The 19733-nt window shown below is 42.4% G+C and overlaps 1 protein-coding gene across 4 annotated transcripts in view; it reads right to left on the reverse strand.

The window, feature by feature from the left end:
• Positions 1-19733, reverse strand: part of bcas3 (BCAS3 microtubule associated cell migration factor) — a 321470-nt gene that overhangs the window by 224500 nt on the left and 77237 nt on the right. For 3 of the 4 annotated variants that reach the window (XM_086260594.1, XM_086260595.1, XM_086260596.1), the window contains exon 16: positions 15005-15155. In XM_086260594.1, the coding sequence (XP_086116720.1) occupies positions 15005-15155 (151 nt within the window). Of the gene's footprint in view, positions 1-6376; positions 6422-15004; positions 15156-19733 lie in introns of all 4 variants that reach the window. The other variant, XM_086260597.1, reaches the window with a different exon arrangement.

Consider the following 19733-nt stretch of genomic DNA (forward strand, 5'->3'; position numbering starts at 1 on the left):
AGCTATGCATAAACAAATACCTGCAAACCTCAATGAACTGAAACAACATTGGAAAGGATGGGCCAAAATACCTCAGCTACGATGTGAGAAACGGGTACAGTCATGGAGAAAACAAGTACTCCAAGGTAATGTTGCTAAAGGGGGTTACATACACTGGATGGTGGACTCTAGTTGTTCTTTTACAGGACAATACAGATCCCAGCAAAAACCTTTTTCAGGGGTTTGTCACCAATTTTACTTTAAGTTTGGTAAGAATCAAAAAACGTTGATACTTCTAGTATACTTACAAAGACAATTTCTAGCCTGCTCTTCCATCTGGTTGGTTCCAATAGTCCCATTAATATACCACATTTATATTTAAATTAATAAATACAACTGCTATCACTGAATGGAATTCGAACCTAACAGCAGTGTCCACGTTGCCTTCCCTGGCTCTCTTACTTTGTGTCGGCTACAGGAGAGAATATATTGGGAGTTATTGGATTATTCAGCATGTCAAGAGTGTTTGAGAAGAAGCGGACACAGAAAGGGTTTTCAGCCGCAATTGGACTCCCCATATGGCAACAATCAGAGAACAGTAGCAAGATCTGGTATTATTGTCCAGCCTCATAAGCAACCTGGACAGTAAAATGTGGTCACAGCGGATCAGACGTGAGGTGCGCTTGAAAACCTACAGCGGTGTCACGCGCTCCCAGACGAGTGCTTAACCTTGACCTTTGGAAACCACGCTGGCATGAAAGTGACACTCTTACTTCTATCTACTCTCAATTTTGGAGAAAAGATGCAAATATGTGGGCGCAGAATGGTCATGATTTTTAAAATGTATGTGGCCAGTTTGATTCAACTTACATTCAACTCATGGAAGCATTTTTGTGCAGGTGCTTTTTATTTTTTTGCTTTATGTGGAACAAATATAAAAAGGAATGGATAGTTAGCATAAGCAAAAACAGACCTTATGGATGATTTAAAAAAAGATAGACATTTCCAAGTACAAAATTTGATTAACAACAGGGAAACCTAATGCCACTGATGCAAAGCACCTGATTGAGACCAGGCCTTTCAAGATGTGTCCAGCCAGAGTGTGACATCTAAGAGCAAGCAGGAGTCTCTGCAAGGCTGACAACGGTGCCCCCTGCAGGTAATGAGTATTTAAAATCCACTTTTGTTTTTAAAATTGCATGATTGTGTAGCATGCTTGCTAGGTTCGAGTCGCCATTAGCTTTTAACAACTCAAATGTGCGAGGTAAGGGCAAAAAGCAAACTGGCTAGGTTCCATCTCTAATGCTGAATGTTTGCATGCTTTTGCACACAATCTTTGCCATCTCAATATTGATTTTTGTTAATAAGTTCATTTCTGACTCATTGTGGCGTGGGTGTGGTCTCTGACGCAGTGAGCTCCCGGGACGGCGCAGGGGCGGGGTGAACAGGTGTGCTGGGATCTGAAGGTGATTGTGACTCTTTATATGTTGACAGTGACAGTCGGAGGGGAAGGAGAGCGGACGTGACAGCAGAGAGCGGGAGTGTCTGTGTCCCAGTGCAAAACGAAAACCACAGTTATAAATAAAAGTTCTGCTGTCATCACACTCGTGTCCAGCGTGTGCATAACGGGTCAAACTCATTTAAAGAAACTAACCTCAACCTAATGTCTACATAATAGTTTTAAAAGATTAATTCATATTTATTAAAGAATAGAACAAAAGGCAACAGGGGATATAACGATACCAAATAATGTCTTAATTTTGCACTTTTAAATCGTTCATTTAAACGGAATGAAAACTCAAAATTCCAAACACAAGAAAATAAATACTGCAGGTTTAAGAGTTTCCCTGAATATTGGCGCCCAACCACACACTGTAAAACCTAATGAATGTCACACATGGAGGATCCAGTGGGAATTTGCCCCTCACGTCCTGTGTGTAACATGTAACACTCTATCACTGACCAAATCCCTCCTCTTGTTTCAAACTTGCCCAATACCACAAAAACGTAATGAAAAATACAATGCAATGCCATGAAGACAGTTCACCACAATAATGCTTCCAGTACTAGACGGTGCGTCCACTACTTCAACCGGGTTTCACAGTACTAGCTGTTGAAAGACCTGCTGCTGGTAAAACTCTCTTTCTGTTGCCTCCCCCCTGTCAGCGCCTCATAAATTATTCTCTGGATCGAGGGAGATGTCTTTGTTTGGCCAGCCCTGTGTGAAAGAGGGATCAGGAAAAAGGAAATGGTGAAGGTAATCACAAGGACGGCCTCTACAGTGTTGTAGCTTGTATTTACAAGCGCTGGGTCAAAGGGAGAAGGCTGAATAACCAAATATCCACAGTAAACCCGGTCTGTGAAAGGAAGATGCAGGGGTAGATAAAGTCACACTCAGGATATTGCCTTGGCTAACTCCAAGTGGGCCTCGTCTTCTCCTCCCAGCTCTGGCCTGCTTGACCGTCAGTTCAACCAGAAGGTAAAACTGTTAACAAGCAGGTCCAGCGAGTGAATAACCAGCTATAAGGAAGTGCTCAACATCAGTTTTTGTTTGTGTTACATGGGACAGGAAAAGAGGAATTTTGTAGGATTTTTCCACAAGTAAAAATTCTTCCTTGGTAACGAAACGAAAGCCCTGTAACTCGGGAAAAACAAATCCTCGTCACGAGCAGACAGGTGCCTGTTCTAAACTCATCAGTCTTCGTATTGACTTTTGGTGTCAGTGGTTAAAATTCTAAGCTATTATTACTACTACTATAATCAGATGGTCTTTCTTTAAGAGAACTAAGTAGAAGGACTTTTACACTGCCGAGTAGAGAACACTGTCCATTTCTGAAGGACTGACCTCGTGGCAACCCCACACACCAATCTGCAGGGCGCCGCGCGACTCGTCGATAGCACGTTAAAACTTCGGCTCGACGTTGCAGTCATAGCAGATGAGCTGAGTTTAGGCCTCTTTGAAGAGACCACAGCTAGCACAGAGCCTGCCAACAGGACCAAAGATCACAGTTCAGTTCTCGTCTCTTCTGCTACAGTGACCACTAAAGTTTATTCATCTGTGTTTTAAATCATCCTTTTTCCTCTTCATCTCACTTGAAGTGGCTTAAAAGTGTTGAGGTTTTTGCCCTCGTGACAACCAGGCACGGCTCCAGGGCCTAATTCCACTTCCCATATGGATACCAATTTCTGGAGCAGACTTTTGGTAAAGAAGCAGGCAAGCAAATGGCACCGAGTTAGAAAAAGCGTAACCCAATATCAATAACTTATGAAACATAAATATACTAAGAGGGAACTGGGAGCAGGAGAAGATGTATGTCATTAAACAAACGGCAAATCTCTTTTCTTTTTCTTCTCTCTCCGCAAAATTTCCTTTTGCCTTTTAGCAGGGAGTGGAATTCATTTTCTTTGTGACTTTAATTCACTGAAAAGACTACTCACATGTCATTTCCACTTTTAATTTAGCAAATGAGGACTCTTGACTGAGCTAATAGCTTTTCCTCAAGGGCATAATTCAATCTGAGACATCAACCATCAAAGTCCTTTTGCATTACTATGTCCGGCGCTAACATGAGGCGCCTCAGCGGGGGGGTGGGGGGGTAGTCCACAGCAGCTTCCATTTATTTTCAGGACCTTTGCAGTAAACAAACATGATGGAGCTGGCCATCCGGCGACAAAGAGCTGCAGTGCTGTCATTTCACTGATTCTGGGCCATATGGTTCATTCTTATCAGAAAAGGAGGTGGTATTAAGACTCCAAGCAGGAAGGAAAAGAAAGACGGAGAGAGGGAAGGAGAGAGGGCAGTTATGTGGAGGGTACATCCTTCAACGTCACATTTATTATTTTACAACAGCCCTCGGAAAGAAGCAGCCTTGAGGCTCTGTCGAATACACAGCACTAATGACAAAAACTGGGGAACTCGGTGAACGGAGCAGAGTGGGCATCAAATGTTCAAGGAAAAAATCAGGGTTTCTTTTTTTACCAATTTCTAAACCTTAAAGTTCATGTAGTGCCACGTTAGTCATGGAAATTTGTTAAACAGCCATAATGTTGGTATAAACTAATGCATCTGGCCACAGTGTTATTTCAGACGCAAGCTTAAGAATGAATTGGAAATCCAAGGAGCATTCAAGTTCACCATTTGCTCAAAAAGAAAAGACGGCTCTGTTTGTAAAATATCTTAATACGATACAATAGTGAATGGACTGCCATGGCGCATGTCTAAAGGCAGAAGCTATTAGAGAAACAATGTCGGTTTAACTAGCTCAAAATTGAGCAGATGGCATTTATTGCAAGGGTCAAGATTCCAATGCTAATGATGTATACCTTTGAAAAGTATGCGCTCTGAAGTCACTAAGGGCCTAGATTGAGCACGAGTGGCTGAAGACAGACGGAAAAAAGTTTCAACTAAAAAGTATGAGTGACTGCCCACAACAAAAGATGAAACCCAACACTTGAGGAAGGCACCATACGCTATTCACACGAGGAGCTGGAGACCTGGGAATCAGGAAAGGAAAAGTTCCTTTCACCGAGCCACTCAATCATCTCTCTGTAAGCGACTGTCATAAAAGGGCTTCTTTTAAAAGCTTGTAAGCATCTGATTTCATGAGAGAGCGCTGACAAGAGACGTGGCTACATCCCCCTGCATGACAAAAATCTTTGAATCGGAGGATGCTTTGTGCATTTTAGTGCTAAAATTGAACTCAAAATTCAGGAGTGACAGTTAAACATTTCCTGAATCTTAACCTGAATATCAAATGAAACTGGCCTTTTTGTTCCACCTCGCTGCTTTTTATTATTTTCCCCAATAACTGACTAGTGATGGATTCATCTGTCTTACCTACAGCATTTTTAGTCGCAACATAACCGGTGATTTCAAGGTCAAGGGATGCGCAGTATTTAATGTTATTAGATCTGTATGTCACTTTGAAACCACACGGGGGTCCACATCTATCTTAGAAATTCTTCTCACAATCTGAGGGGCTTTGCATGTTTCCATCTTTGGTGAAGTAAGCTGTCATCCCATTTTAAATTGTGTCTCCAAAACTTGGCTTGGGGTGGCTATTTTTCTGAAAACATCCATGAATGACCACAGAACCAGACTTATTCAAATCACAAGAAAAAAAGAGAAAGGTGGTGGACAGTTTAACGGTATGAAATAGGCTAGCTTATTTCTCTAAGATTAGCAGGTAATTTAATAATGAATTGAATGAGCATAAGTACTCAGTAAAAGTAATGATGTTGAGCTTATGTTCCATTGTTTAAACCAGAATTACTGATTATGTAATAACTCCAGAGTCACTAAATCTGTTACTTTAGCAAACAGTTGGCTAACAACAAAAAAGGACATGGAATGTTTTAACATTCATTTTCAGCTGCCAGGAAACAAAATCATCAAATCTGACCATTGGCCCCCAAAAATGTAGCGCTTTCGCTGCTAACTGTTCCACTGTGTTTGGCTGTGTGGCTGCTTTTATTTCATGTGGAGTCAAAAGGCGGCCTACTGTGGCTGGAACAGTAAAAGTAAAGTTATGAGATGTGCTAAAATACACTGGAAACAAAAAAAACTCGGTTTAAAAATTTAAAACAAACTTCATTTCCAGTGCTAGCTACCATTAAATAATTGTGGTTCATCCGCTCTCTGGAGAATATTTTGTAGGAGCGGTACACATCACATTTCCATAACCAGACAGGACACAATATCAGAATGTGGCACATTTCCTGCATGCAAACACACATCTGATGGAAAAAATCTAGCCAAAGTGGGATAAAATAAAATCTGAACAACATGTGTTCGACACAAAGATATTATTGGAAAAAGATCATCTAACGTAAGAGAATGAAAAAGACAATAAGACAGCGATGTCATTTTCTGGTGGGTGGTTTAAAGAAAAAAGACAACAACCAGATCAGAAGTTTGATGGAAGAGCGCTGAACCCCTACAGCATGTACTCTGAACTCCCAAGCAAAACCTAAAGTATGAAGTTTGGGCTTTGAGCATTACTTCACATGTAACACCATACCTAGCACCTCACTGCTGCTTTGCATATTTATGCATACTGCACAATGTGAAAGAAAAAATCCCTTTTCCCTTAAAGCGCTGCGGTGGCTTTAACACAACATGCTGAATCATCGGACTTTAAATATAACGTTAAATAAAACAAAACCAAAAAAAGGGAAGAATAAGGGTAATCAAAAACACACAGACACAAAAAGATGAGAAAATAAGAAACACTCCTCTTTGGGATTCGTACCCGCCGAGGAACGACCACACCAACTCTACAAAATGTGTTGAAAATATACCAGGAGACAAATGAGAGGTAAAGGAGGCAGTGTGCTGTGGTGCTTTATACAGTCGCATGCTGCCAAGGGAGCCGAAGAGGGGAGAAGCAAAACTCACCATGGAGTTTTAATGGCAAAACATCCCGCCCCAAAGAGGTAGGGTCTTCATGAGAGGGGGGAGGGAAAGGGGGTGTTGGGGGGTGTTGAGGGGTACAGAAATAGACGGAAAAACAATTATTAAAACTAGCACACTTGAGCAAACACACTTTTCACATTATATACTTTTTGACATGTCTGTTTAAGTGCACAACACATACGAGGCAGGAAACAGAATGTCTGTGTGCTAAGATGGATTTGAAGACCTACGGGATACGTCGATGATTCATCTGCTCGAGCTGCTCCGTAAAGCGTGATACCATATATTTGGCACATGCATCACGTCCGCAGACGGACGTTTTGGGTTGTTTTTTTCTTCTTTCGACATCTGTCATATTTTTTCTCTCTTAACTTTAAAGGGATCGGGTACATGTGCGCAAACTTGTACCCAACCGTGTAAACGCAACGCGGGAAAAAAATACTTTGGGAAACTGCTCTGATTGTTGTGATTGGGAAAGAGTATGAAGAGTTTATCCAATTTGTATAACAACTGGGGACACCAGTAAAACTAACAGCACTCAGGCACTGTTGAGACAAGGAGTTGTGTGTTTGCATGCAACTTCTTTTTTTAGTGCAAGTGTGTATTTATGGCTGTGAACTGTCTTATGAATGTGCATGCCTGGTTGGAAGAGACGGTGTTGACAAATGTGTATTCACTGTGATTATGTTAACAAGTATGCAGTGTGTTTGTGCGTGTGTGTGTGTGCATCCAAGAGTCATCTAGAGTGTAGTGTCTTTTTCGGGGTGTATTTCTGTCTGTCAGTCTGTGCGTGTTTCTAATGTTTACGAGACATTAGGAGTGGGAGTGTGTTCCTGTGTTTATTCTGCATGTCCAGAGATAGTGACAGAGCTCCATAAACAGTTTACAGTAAATAAGCCGTTTCCCTATAGCAATAAAGGTCCGATGAGACTGAACTCTGTCCCTGCACACCAACCTCCCCCGGCCATGAAAAACAGGATCTCCAACCAACGAAAGCACTCCGTAGTACTTCTTTATTTTATCGCTTTCGCCGCATCCTCCCGGGCCCTCCCAGTGATAGCTCGCAGTCTCCAATTAGTCTTGGTACATGAATGTGTAGCGTGTTCCGCCGGGAGAAAGGGAGCAACAATTTGCCCTGGAATGTCTTACTCCTGGAGTGCGAGTTGACAAATGAACACACTGGTTGGTGTAATGGAGGCCCCTGGTAAACTGCCGCTTATCAAAGAGCTGCACGGAGGGCGGGGGGTGATCTCTAACGTCTTACCCTCCGCTGAGTCTGTTGAACTTTCTGAGCCCAAACTCTGGCCTCCAACTGGTAAATGGATGGACACCAATTGTAGAAAGAAGGGCAGATGGGGTCAGCTCTCCATAGGCATAGCAAAGGCCAAGTAAGCTTTAGGATTTACAATGTGCCACTTTGTCCCTACAGTCTTCCTGGAACATGCTGGTGCAATTTATATACTCGATGGAAATTAATAGCAGCAGAGTTGATGCAAAGAAAGCTGCTACAGAAAGCAGATCAGGTGGAACCGGTTAAAGTTCTTCTGTCATGAGTAACTGGTATTCATAGTAATTAAACATTCAAACAAGATATGTCCTCGATGTCTCTATATCCACAGCTCAGCAGGGAACCACAGTTCATACAGGCAAACACAGAAAACTTTTCAAGAACACAGACTTGAACTTTTAAAGAAATGAACTACAGTGTCACCAGACTTACACAAAGAGCTATTTTCCCCAAACGTGTGCATCAGCGTTGTTTTACACCAGACTTTAAAAATCCCAAACCTATCCTTTGGTGTTACAAATCAAATTGCACACTCCTCGGAATACAACAAAAGCATGAGGTCACGCTGGGAGAACTGTCAACCGTGCTGAGCTGGCAGTAAACAGTTTTGACCTCAGTATAGACAAAGAGCACCCGATTACAGTATGTGATGCAAAGCACGACGGAGCGGGTGTGGTGAGCAGAGAAAGAGTCCCTTATAGGTCACAGGCGTGATGAGAAACAAGTCAAACATGGGTCATTGCTACAGAGAGAAGTCAGAGAAAGAGGGGGGGTGGGATCGACCTGTGAGGGTGACGACCCCACTCCCGGAGAATAATCGTTCACACATTCATCTCTTAACCCGTTGGCCCTAATAGCAGCTCCGCCTGGGCCATTAAAAAGAGAGGGAAGTGAGGTGATTTGTGCAAATGGTTTAGCCTTGCCGCCATGTGGTGCGTTCTCAAAGCCCCTTTTCTAGCTCCGGTCTCAGTGAGCCTCTGCGGCTCTGGTATCGGGATGGCTCACACACGCATTACACTAATCTGCAGGCACATCTGCAGCGGGTCACAGGGTCTCATTTGTTCTTTTGCTGTTGTCTTTTTCGTTACCCTGCCTGCACTCTATTCGCCTGAAAATGTCATCAGCAGGATTTGCTCAAAGGGTGGTATTTTGTTTTGCGTGTGACAATCTTTCCATTTGGATTTTCATTTGTCCGTGTTAAAGTCAGACAGTGTGTAGATGGGATAAGTGTGCAATTCTTCATCCGTTTGCAAATCCCTAATGTGACCGCGACAGGCATTTTGACAAGTTAAATCAATCTGCCCAGTGAATACAGGCACAAGTACAGCTGACTGCAAATATTTCTGTCTTAATCCTGTTCAAAGATGAAGTTGTGACAGGAAAGAGTCTTTGGATTTTGTGATCACCGTCTTTGGGATTTAATTCAACTGGGTCTAACACGCTTCCATATTAGGCTGACAGGAAACAAGAGGTTGGGGCAGAGGTGACACACCTCTCTTTGTTCGGTATTCCCAAGAGACTCTGAGGAGTAGCAGAAGGTTGGCTATGTTCCTCCACTCTCTGCCCTGGCCTCATCTGGAGGGAGGTTATCAGGCAGATTTCTAGCCACATCCGACTCTCCCTATTTTGACGGAGTTGGGGGAGCATCTAAATTAAGAGAGGCGGGGGCTCTGTGTGAATTCGCTGAGGTTTTCTTTGATGTCAAAAACCTGAGGCTTCTGAAGACAAACAGCAGCACAATTTTGCACACCGGTGGTCTGCAGGAGTGCAGCAGGTACAAAGGTATCTATGCAGTCAGCCAGGTCACAGAAAAGGGGAGAGAAAGCTTCATTAGTGTGTGTGCACTTGTGTCTTATTGCAGGGTGCACACAAAGGCAGCTTGGTAGGGAATATAGGTTAAGCAGCTGGTGTGTTCCTTTGCCACACTGCCAACAGAGATCTGCTCATACAGGTGTAAATACAGCTGCTGGACTCTCCTCTCTCCCTCTCTTTCTGTCACATACACACACACTTAACAAAGAGAGAGGGGCTGGCTGCACAGACAGATGGTGCCTGGGCACTACTGTGCAAGTATAGCGTAAAAGCATATGATATCACTCCCCACTCTAGGGGGTCAAACCTGCTGCCTCACTCAGTGTGTGTGTGTGTTGGTGTGGGGTGCAAGCCGTGCGCATGCAGGAGCAGGGAGCACATCTGTGCACCCTGATACATTAATACTGACACCTCCTCTGGACTTGAATGGATGGATGAAGGCGCGCCGAGGCAGTCTACCAGACTGTGATAGTGTCCTCAGAGCCGATACAGCTGTTGGAATGTTGCACAGCCGTGGACAGCACGTGCAAACATTTGCACAGTTTTACACAAACACAATAAGGATATGAGCACCTATATCCTCTGTAGTTAGTAATGACACCAAAGCGTGCACGCTGCTGTATGAGCCGTTTCGTCCGTTATCTGTACATTAGCAGCTGTATTAACCCTGCTAGCTCCAAAGTGAGCGAGCAGAAATATTTCAATATGCAGCTGGAAGAAGATTATAAACACTTAACCCTCCTCTCGTGTTAGGGCCGGCACCGACCCATTTTAAATTTCAAATGCATAAAAAAATCACATACATTTGTTTATTGTTTCAAGGCTTTTTGACTTTGTCAGGAACCTCTATTTCTACAAAATAAAACCAAAAAAAATATTTTCACAAAATTATAAAATGCCCTAGTTGAAATTATGACCTTTGTGTTGTTAGGGTCGGCTTCGACCCAGGTATAATATTATGAGTATAAAGCAATAATTAAAGCCAAAACTGAAATCATAAGTGCACTGTCAGCTAAAACACTTACAGCAAGCGCCTCTCCTAATCATATGAGCTTTAGGGGATTCTTATTTTGCATGTTTTTTGCATTATACCTGCACAAAAACAGAACAAAATAAACACGGGCATGTGAGGTGAATTCACTATTTGAGTGGCCATTTGACTTCCAGAGTGCACATTTACAATTTGCAGCATACAAAAAATGAGAAGAAGATTCACAGTGAGCTAAGTTCAGGATCATATTTTTGGTGAAAATGAAGGAGAGGACACAGAGCAGCATAGCGATTCAGATGGGCAGGTTTCTAAGGAGGAAGACAATGTGGACTATCATCCAGAAGACACAGACACATCTGATCAGAGGTGGAGGCCGCTGGTGCTGAAGCTACTCCTGCTGAAAGATTCAAGTCCAAAAATGGTAAGATCTTTTGGAGCTCAGTACCTCATGATGTACATGGCAGGGCAGCTGCTGCAAATGTCATCAAAATGACCCCTGGAATCACAAGGTTTGATCTGACCAAAGTCAGTGACATCAAGAGATGTTTTGAGATATTTATGCCATTGTCACTAGAAAGAATCATCATTACTATGATAAACCTTGAAGGAAAAAAAGTCCATGGCGAAATTATGAGGAATACCTGGATGCTTTCATTGTTCTTGCTGGAGTGTACAGATGCTGCAATGAGGCCACTGATCGTCTATGGGATGCATCGACAGGCAGAAACATTTTCTGGGCAACGATGTCACTTCACACATTTGATATCATTTTGATTCAAGAGTCCTCAGATTTGACAACAGAGAGACCAGACCGAGGTCTGACAAACTTGCTCCCATCAGGGATGTCTGGGAGAGATGGGTGCAGCTTCTTCCACTGATGTTCATCCCAGGGCCAGAGGTGACAGTGGATGAATGTCTTGTCCACTTTTTGAGGAAAATGCCCCTACCGGCAATATATACCCAGTAAGCAAGGGAAAAATGGCAGAAAAATCTGGGAAGCCTGTGATGCAAAAACCAACTATGCCTGGAATGTACAGATTTTCACAGTCAAAGCTGTGAGTGGCACCCCTGAGAAGAAACAATGAAAATGTGTGGTCCTCCATATGACCACTGGACTGCAAGATCACAATATCAGCTGTGATATTTTATTTTATTTTTTACCAGATATGACCTCGGACAAGAACTTCACAAAGGAAACTGAGGTGAAGCTGTATCATTGGGAAGTGATAAAAAGCCCACAATTACCCACGGCTATAACCAAAACAAAGGAGGAGAGGACTTTTTCTTTTTTTCAGTTTATATTAAAGGTCTACTGCTGAAAAAAACAAACTTTTTTTGTCTTTTCTTGATGTAAATGTCTATGGGTCGGAATTGACCCGTAACACCATCGATGTCATTTTAGTTATTAATCTTAAAATGAAAAAAATCAATAAAACAGATTTATTTAAGAGATGTGTCCTATACCCCTCAGTAATACTCAGGTAACACAGAAACCTTTTATTTATTAATATGATTCTCTTGAGGTTAATTTTACAATTTTTTTTAATTGAAATCGAGGGGTATAGTGACAAAAAAAGACCCAGAGGCCCACGCCAAAAGTATTAAAACCAACATTTTCATGGATAAGGAAGCCTAACAAGGTAACCAAGAGATGAGAAACAAATTGGATGATAACTTATTGTTTTTAGTATATTTTATAGCTGATTTAATTCACGGGTCAAAACCGACCCGCTAACATAAGAGATGATAACAGAAAGCTAACACGAGAGGAAGGTTAAGCTGAAGAAGGGTTATTAACACTAGCTGTCACGGACAACCACAACATAAACTAACCTGAATGAGTTTGATTCATGAAACTATTAACTTTGTTACATTATGTTTTCTAAAAATTGAGAGGTGAAGAATATGGCCGATATACACACAAACACAATACCTGTGTTTAAAATGAAATCTTCTTATTGTGGTAATAATGAAAACAAGGGAAATAAACATATAATTTGATGTTTTTTACAAACTTGCCACCAGTGTTGGTCAAGTTACTTGAAAATAGTAATTAGTTACTAATTACTGATTAGTTCTCCAAGAAAGTAATCCCATTACCTTACTGATTACTCATTTTCAAAAGTAATTAGTTACTTTATTAATTTTTAAAAACACGATACACAACCTGAGTACGTAATAAAGCAACAGACCTTTCAGCCCAATTCTTTTTCTTCTGCATAATAAATCATATGAAACTGACTCAAATGAAAAAGTCTCTTTTTAAAACTTTTTAATGAGTTTTAATCTTTTAACTTGTACATTAAGCAGGAGTGGGGCGGGTGGAGGTTGGCCCACAGCAGTCATATCAGTGGGGGGTCCGGGGGTTTCTCTGTGACTGTCACGTTCCCGTGGCAGCGTGCTCGCTCAGATTTGAAGTTTAATTTTTCGCTGTAGAAAGAGGTTTTCTTCCCACGCAGAGCGTACAGTAATGTGATTACTTCCACGCTGTAAACGCTGCACGGTCGTACTCTCTCCATCACTCCATTTTATCCATTGTTGATCTGCGCACGTCTGTCGCTGCCACGGACGCCGCACGCTCGCACGTCATTGTCATGAGACGCTCACAAACAAAATCACAGTTTAGTAGCGCAGCGTGCTTACTGGATTTTTGCAATAGTAACCCCTTACTTTACTCTTTACTTAAAAAAGGTAATCAGATTACTTGTGTAACTGCCTGTCTCTGCTTGCCACCTCCAGTTTAGGGGAATCCTGGCGGTAAGGTGTGACGCTGAAATCATTAGACATTTCACAGGAACACAGAGGAATTTTTTTTGTCAGGACAGGAGACAGGTGGTTTTGTCACCACCTGTCTCCTGAACCTTTTACACACCTTTGAAGATTTGAGTATTTCAATAAACCTTGCAAAATACAGGTTTTTTTTGGCCTTTTAGTCTTTATTGGATAGGAACAGTGAAGACAGACAGGAGAGTGGGGAGGGAGAGGCGTGCAGCAAAGGGCCGCGGGTCGGACTCGACCTGCTGGGCGCCTGTGCTCACCCATGGAGCTAAACCAGCGCCCACAATTTACATCTTTAAAAAAGAAAAATGTATTCACCTGAACAGACTTTGATGTTTTGCAATTCTCAGTAATTTAGTGAGAGTTTTTTGTGCTAAAGATTGGAGTTTTACACTGAATAAACTAACAAACACAATAATGGTCAAGAAGATTACGGATGCAACAGACGCCCATCTTTATACAACATTAAATATCACAACTGTAAAACCAGAATGCAAACCACCAGGACAAGGACCTCTTCATAATCATTCTGGCACAGGACACCACCGCAGCGCATGTGCAATGATCATCTTTACAAAACAAATGAACTTTGCAGGTCTTCTTAATGATTTGGGAAAAAAAGCCTGATGTTGTTTATGTTGACCGCAGGGACGGGTCCCGATTTTCATCCCCAAAGCTCACTTATCAAATATCACAGGAGAATAAATCCCTTGGCGTCTGTTTGAATCATTATAGCATTTCCCATTCAAACAGGGCATGAAAATTACATTTAAATGAAAATATTAAAATCTTCCCATATTTGTGGAGCCACCTGTACTGTATGTAAATGCACTTAGCAAAGGCCTTTAGTTGTTGATGGTCTTAAAACTACATAATTTCAATGTATGGCAAAGATCCAGATGGAAATAAAAGTCAGAGGTGCATGAGAGCAGATGTGCTTTCACAATTTAAACGCCTTCAAACGTACAAAGCTAGCAAGGCTACACTCTAACATGAGTGTTATTTGAAATCATTGGCAGGATTGAATTTATTTTCTTTTATCGGAGAACGTATTTGTGCCTACCAAAAGAGCCCGCAGACTGAGATCGCATGTGTGTGTTGTGCTTCATTACCCTATGCAAAAAACACGGCGGCCTGAGACAAAAGAAGTCCGTGAGCGTCGGCTCGAGATGAGAGAGGAAAGGCGCTGGCCTATGCAGAGCCACTGCTGACACAACACGCTGTTTTTATAAAGTGATTACTGGGAAGAGACAGAAACTCACAGACTGAATGTGAAAATGTAACAACAGTATGATTTAAATTCCTCCTCTATGGCCAAACTGTAAATTCAGCACAGGTTGCGAAGCCGCCAATAATCCTCTTACACTCTGCACAGTGTTTCAAAGGCTTTGCTTGCGCAATCTGACGAACACTGGAGCTGGACTAGTTCTCTAATTATTACATACGTGCCATGAAAAAAAGTTTCATCTGAAGGGGAAAGATGGCCATCGTGTACAGATCCACGTGCTAAAAAATTACAGTTTTTAATAAGAAATTTATTAGACTGCTGTTTATGGCAATAAAGAGGATAAAGTAAAGTGACTGGCCAAAGCACTAGTGCACAAAGTTATGTATTCTGTGTAATGAGGTAATAAGATCATTTTATTTTGTAGCTGAACACATGTGCTTCATAAATTACAGTTCCTGTGGAGGAGGTGTATTTGTGTGTGTGTGTGTGTGTGAGAGAAAGAGAGATACCAACCCTGTGCGCTTGGTGATGGTGCCCAGGGTCATGGGCTGTTTGATCTGAGCCAAAGGCAGCACCACAGTGAGGCTGGGCAATGGGATGAGCCGCGGGTTCCCCATGTTGTTATTGGTGAAATTGTTGTACGAATCCTGGCTGCTCAGTTTGGCTGGAAAACACACAGGAAAATGCGGGATTACTAAACGTGTTTGCAGCGAACAGACGTGCGTGTTCCCTTAACTGCAAGGCCAACCAAATCTCCTATTCATGGATCTGAAGTGGAACATGAGTCACTGCAGGTAATGGTAGCAGTTGGAATCAACAACTTTACATGCATTATTCATCTTTTCTATGCTCAGCGGTTGCTTTTTCAGTTCAGCACTCTTTACAGATGCTAATTCTCAATATTGCTCACTTGGAATTAAATTTAAAATGTCATGTGACGTTCACATCAAATTGCACACTAGGCCACGAGAAGACATCACCCTTCTCTCTTCAGACTGAACACTATGATTTTTTTTTTTTTGGACCCACCATCTTCCTCTCCCAGCCCGTAACACACGCAGAAACACACAACTCAGAGTTCAAGGCCTCCTGTGGAATGATTGGAAATAACTAGCTCAAGATGGTACATTACAAAGGCTCTGCTTCTAGTGCCTGGCAGTCTGTTAATCAAGGCCAATCAACAGGCCTAACGCACATGCACACGCAAACACACCCACGCAGACAGACGAGCCAGAGAAACACATCTCATCTCACACACACCGTGTAGCTGCAGCCAAACATAATCAGGCCATGTCAAAGGGCTTCTTCAAGGTCTAATGACCTTAACCAGCTACTTCAGGGAGAGCAGCAGCTAGTTCACTGAGTTTCACTTAACATGCAATTAGTCTCATCTTATTAGCAGAGCAATTTTATATATAAGTCAAAAAGCAGGGTTTTTATTGGGTTACTAACATATTTATTGTTCTTCCCCTTTTAACAATTATATTAACTACATCTTCTAAGGTGAAGAACAATGAGTCCCACTCGAGTAAGATGCTTTAGCGATTGTGAAAAGATGGTGAGAAGAGTTTCTAAACATTTAAACCCAAATGTTACATTGTTTCATTTAATCACCAGAAGCAAAACATGAATCTTTTCTTTCTTCCCTTTTGGCTTTATTTGCCCACCTTTGACAAACTCACCGGTCAGATTTAAGCCTACCCTGTTATATTTCATACTGTAACGACTGCAACCAAAGTTTACCTGAAAACACTGATAAAATCAAACAAAAGAAATCGAAACTATCTGCATGCCAGTAACACCACCATTCTTTTGAGTGCTGCGAGTAAGGGCACCTATTAATACAATGAGAAAAGACACAATTACAAATAAACAGTTACAAATGAAAAACCAAACTATAGGGGTTTGGAAATGTGCATTACAATACAACTGTGTTTTGTAATCCTATGACAATACTGGAATAAAAATTTAAAAAAGCACCCTCCCCATTCAATAGGCGGCACAAGGAAAATTCCAAGTTCAAGTGCTTTCAAAAGAAATAAAGAGCAAACCTGTGGGTGCACCACAATACACTCTCTGAATGTTTTCCTTGTTCCATTTGTTGCCTTAATAGATGAGTGACAGTCACGTAACATAAAGGAATGAAAAGGAGGGAGGGGGGACACAGACACAAAGAAAACAAGGCAGACATCAAAGGTTACAATAAAGGTAGAGAAGGAGAGTGCCTTGTCATTATTTGGAAGGAGCGATCAAGAGGAGGCTGAATGCAAGCGGAAAGGGGGCCGCTGAGTGTTTTGGTCCAGTCTTTTAGATCATTAACGTGTAGCTCTGAGTTTCATTAGTGCTGCCAAAGCCCTGCTTTGTGGTCCTCCAAAGGCCTGTCTTTTAGACCTCTGCTGGCCAACAATGCCGCGTGACCTTCGCATGGGGAGAGCGGACCATTACGCAAACCTGTCCTTCATTTCCCTCTGCTCCTCTCTTGGTCAAACTGCCTACCCAGGCAACTCCTGAAAGCCATTCACATTTTACAAGTGCTACACACCCCCTGAACCTGGGAAGCACCTTTTGTGTTGAGGAAAGTAGGGCAGATGAGGGAGGACAGAAAAAAAAAGAATCTGTACAGGAAGCAGCCTGAAAAGCCATAATGGTGCTTCAGCTAAGAGGGGAGTTGAGCGGGAGGCTTGTGCGCGGGGGCGTCAGTGAATTTAGTATCCTCCGTGCACGCATGCCCCCCGATGGATTATTCGTCGTCAGCCGCGACCCTTAAAAATAAGGCGCACACACTGGGTTGTAGAACAGGTGTGGCTAAACTGAGACGGTGGGATAATGATCGCTGTTGACCCGGCTGTCAACACGGCACTGTCACTCAGGGCTGAGGGGTCCTTAGCTGTCATAAGCCCCCAGACACAGAAGACGAGTTGGTACGGGCCGTGTTAGAGATCACGGACCGACAGAAGATGATATGTGAACTGGTGGGAGGCAGACGGGAAGCCTGTGTGTGTGTGTGTGGTGTAGACATTCTCACTGAATGGGAATGGTATGCGGGACATTTATCAAGGGAAGGTTTAGGTTCTATTAGGTAATATCAGACTTCACGACCAACTCTGTGAACTACAGGAAGTGTGGATGCAATATGGCGTCAGTCCTTTTTAGTTTATTTGGCATGACAGAAGCTGGAGTATGCATAAAGTACCAGAGCAAAAGAAAGAATAATTTTAGTTGCTTATATCAGGTTCCTCCAGACCCTGAGTGTGGGCATGGGCCTCTGCAGAGGACTGTGTGGTTAAAATTAATATTTAATCCGACAACAATTTAATCACTGATCACTAATAATGATCTGATGCCATTAGTTTCATTTTGCATACACAAAAATCCAAATTATGTAAGCATTTAAAGACTTTTTCATTTCAAGCTCCACAAACTGATGCGAGTGTTACTGCTGCATGTACACAGATTATTGTTACGAACACTGCAACAGCAGCAGGTGGGGAAGGCTGTGAGCTTGGGCACTGTTAAAAGATCTTTGGCAATGCGATCATGTGAAACTTCTCTTGTTTGCTGTTATTTTCATAGTCAGAGTGGTGGAGCAGATGTATGCAAACAACTGATTAAGGGTGTGTCTACATCCAGCTATGGTAAGCAGTGGGAGTGGAAATCAGGCCTGTGCACGCGTCTATTTATATCAATTATTTAGAAAACAAAATGTTGTGTGAGCACAGTCATTGTAACTATTTATACATGATTGTAAGATTTTAGACTTTACAGTTTATTAACAATGACAGGTGAGTAAGACAACAGCACCATTTTCTTACTGATACTATCGCCGCAGCAAACCATTACATTTAGTACCTGCTAATGTCACCTGCTCTGCTTTTATCACAATCTTGCTGCATTTTAACTTTAAAGGCTTGCTGCGTGTCCTTACAGCGGGCATCTAAAATCATTTGAAATCATTTACAAGTGCAGAAAGAAAACAAGCGAAACGCAGAGCGAGTCTACTACAAAGAGAAAGACAAGGTAGACAGATGAGAAGCGCCTGGCAGACAGATAGCTCTAGACGGAGGCCATGATTTGATTAATGACTGGGGCGTGATGTACCCAAGCACTGATACATGACATCCCCATGGAAAGAAGATCCATCAATGCAAATCCAGCTCCGTTGCCGTCATCCAGAGAAAAACCTTGACCCTGGCGAAAAGTCATACCAACACCTGACCCTCGCCTTTCTTTCTCCCCTAATCCAACCATCCATCCAGCACTCCTGCATCCATCCTGCCTTGTCTCAACAGCATTTGCATTCTCTTCTCACATTAAGCCTCTCTCTCTATCCTTCGCGCTCTTTCTCTCTCCTCAGCCTCCCCGTGTCACGCTATCTCATGTTTCTCTCCCCTCTTTTAATACCCTATTTGCATCCAATACAAGCAGGTGGCTTGCAACTTGGAGCCGATGTGCGAAAGGACAAGCTCTGAAGACTGTGCGCCCAAGCAAACACTGTGTCTTATTTGAATTGTTCTGCCAGAGAGGATATTTCAGTCGGTGGGGAAAAAAAAAAGCAAACTGCAATGGAGGGGAACTGAGATGGGGAGGCAACAGGTTAGGCAGGTGACATGTTGAGTGATGCTCGGGGAGCTAGGAGAGACCTTGGACTCGAGGATGATATTGCAGCTGTGAGACAGAGGGGCAGAGAAAGAGACGGAGACGGTGTCCCAGTAGGGGAATGCTTTTATGTTTTTTGCTTTTGAAGATATTTTTGGACAGAAGCTGATATTCCTCCTTTGCTTACTTCCCATTTCATGGTCAAAAAGATAAAAAGCCTCTGTCTTAATGCAAATAGCAGTCGTTTCAGCATGTAATAAAAACTTCGCACGAGCTAAACAGGAGAATGGTTCTAGAGAATGTGTCTCGTCAGGGTGGGGGAAAAAATTTCTGCATTTGGATGATGGATCACTATCAGCCAGTAAAACTCTCATTGGGGATTAACGGCTGGGTGAGGCAGGTTTCATCACAGGATTTCATAAACAAACACACCAACAAGACTATACACGCTCAAACTGGATTTGAGCTTGATCCCACAGAGTGTAAAACTGCCAGCGCTCAAAGTGTTGAGCACAATTCTCTCACGGTGGAATTAATTGTGTGGTTGTCTGCAGACAGAACGACACCCACATACCGTCCAGTTTTTGACATGAACAATCACTTATTGCTCTGATACTCTGAACTCTTTGAAGGTCAAACAACCAAT

This window comes from Aulonocara sp. 'chitande type north' Nkhata Bay, linkage group LG14, assembly GCF_057382095.1.
Source record: "Aulonocara sp. 'chitande type north' Nkhata Bay isolate Kocher_YH1m ecotype deep benthic linkage group LG14, A_spYH_male_GT1.1, whole genome shotgun sequence".
Lineage (NCBI taxonomy): Eukaryota > Metazoa > Chordata > Actinopteri > Cichliformes > Cichlidae > Aulonocara > Aulonocara sp. 'chitande type north' Nkhata Bay.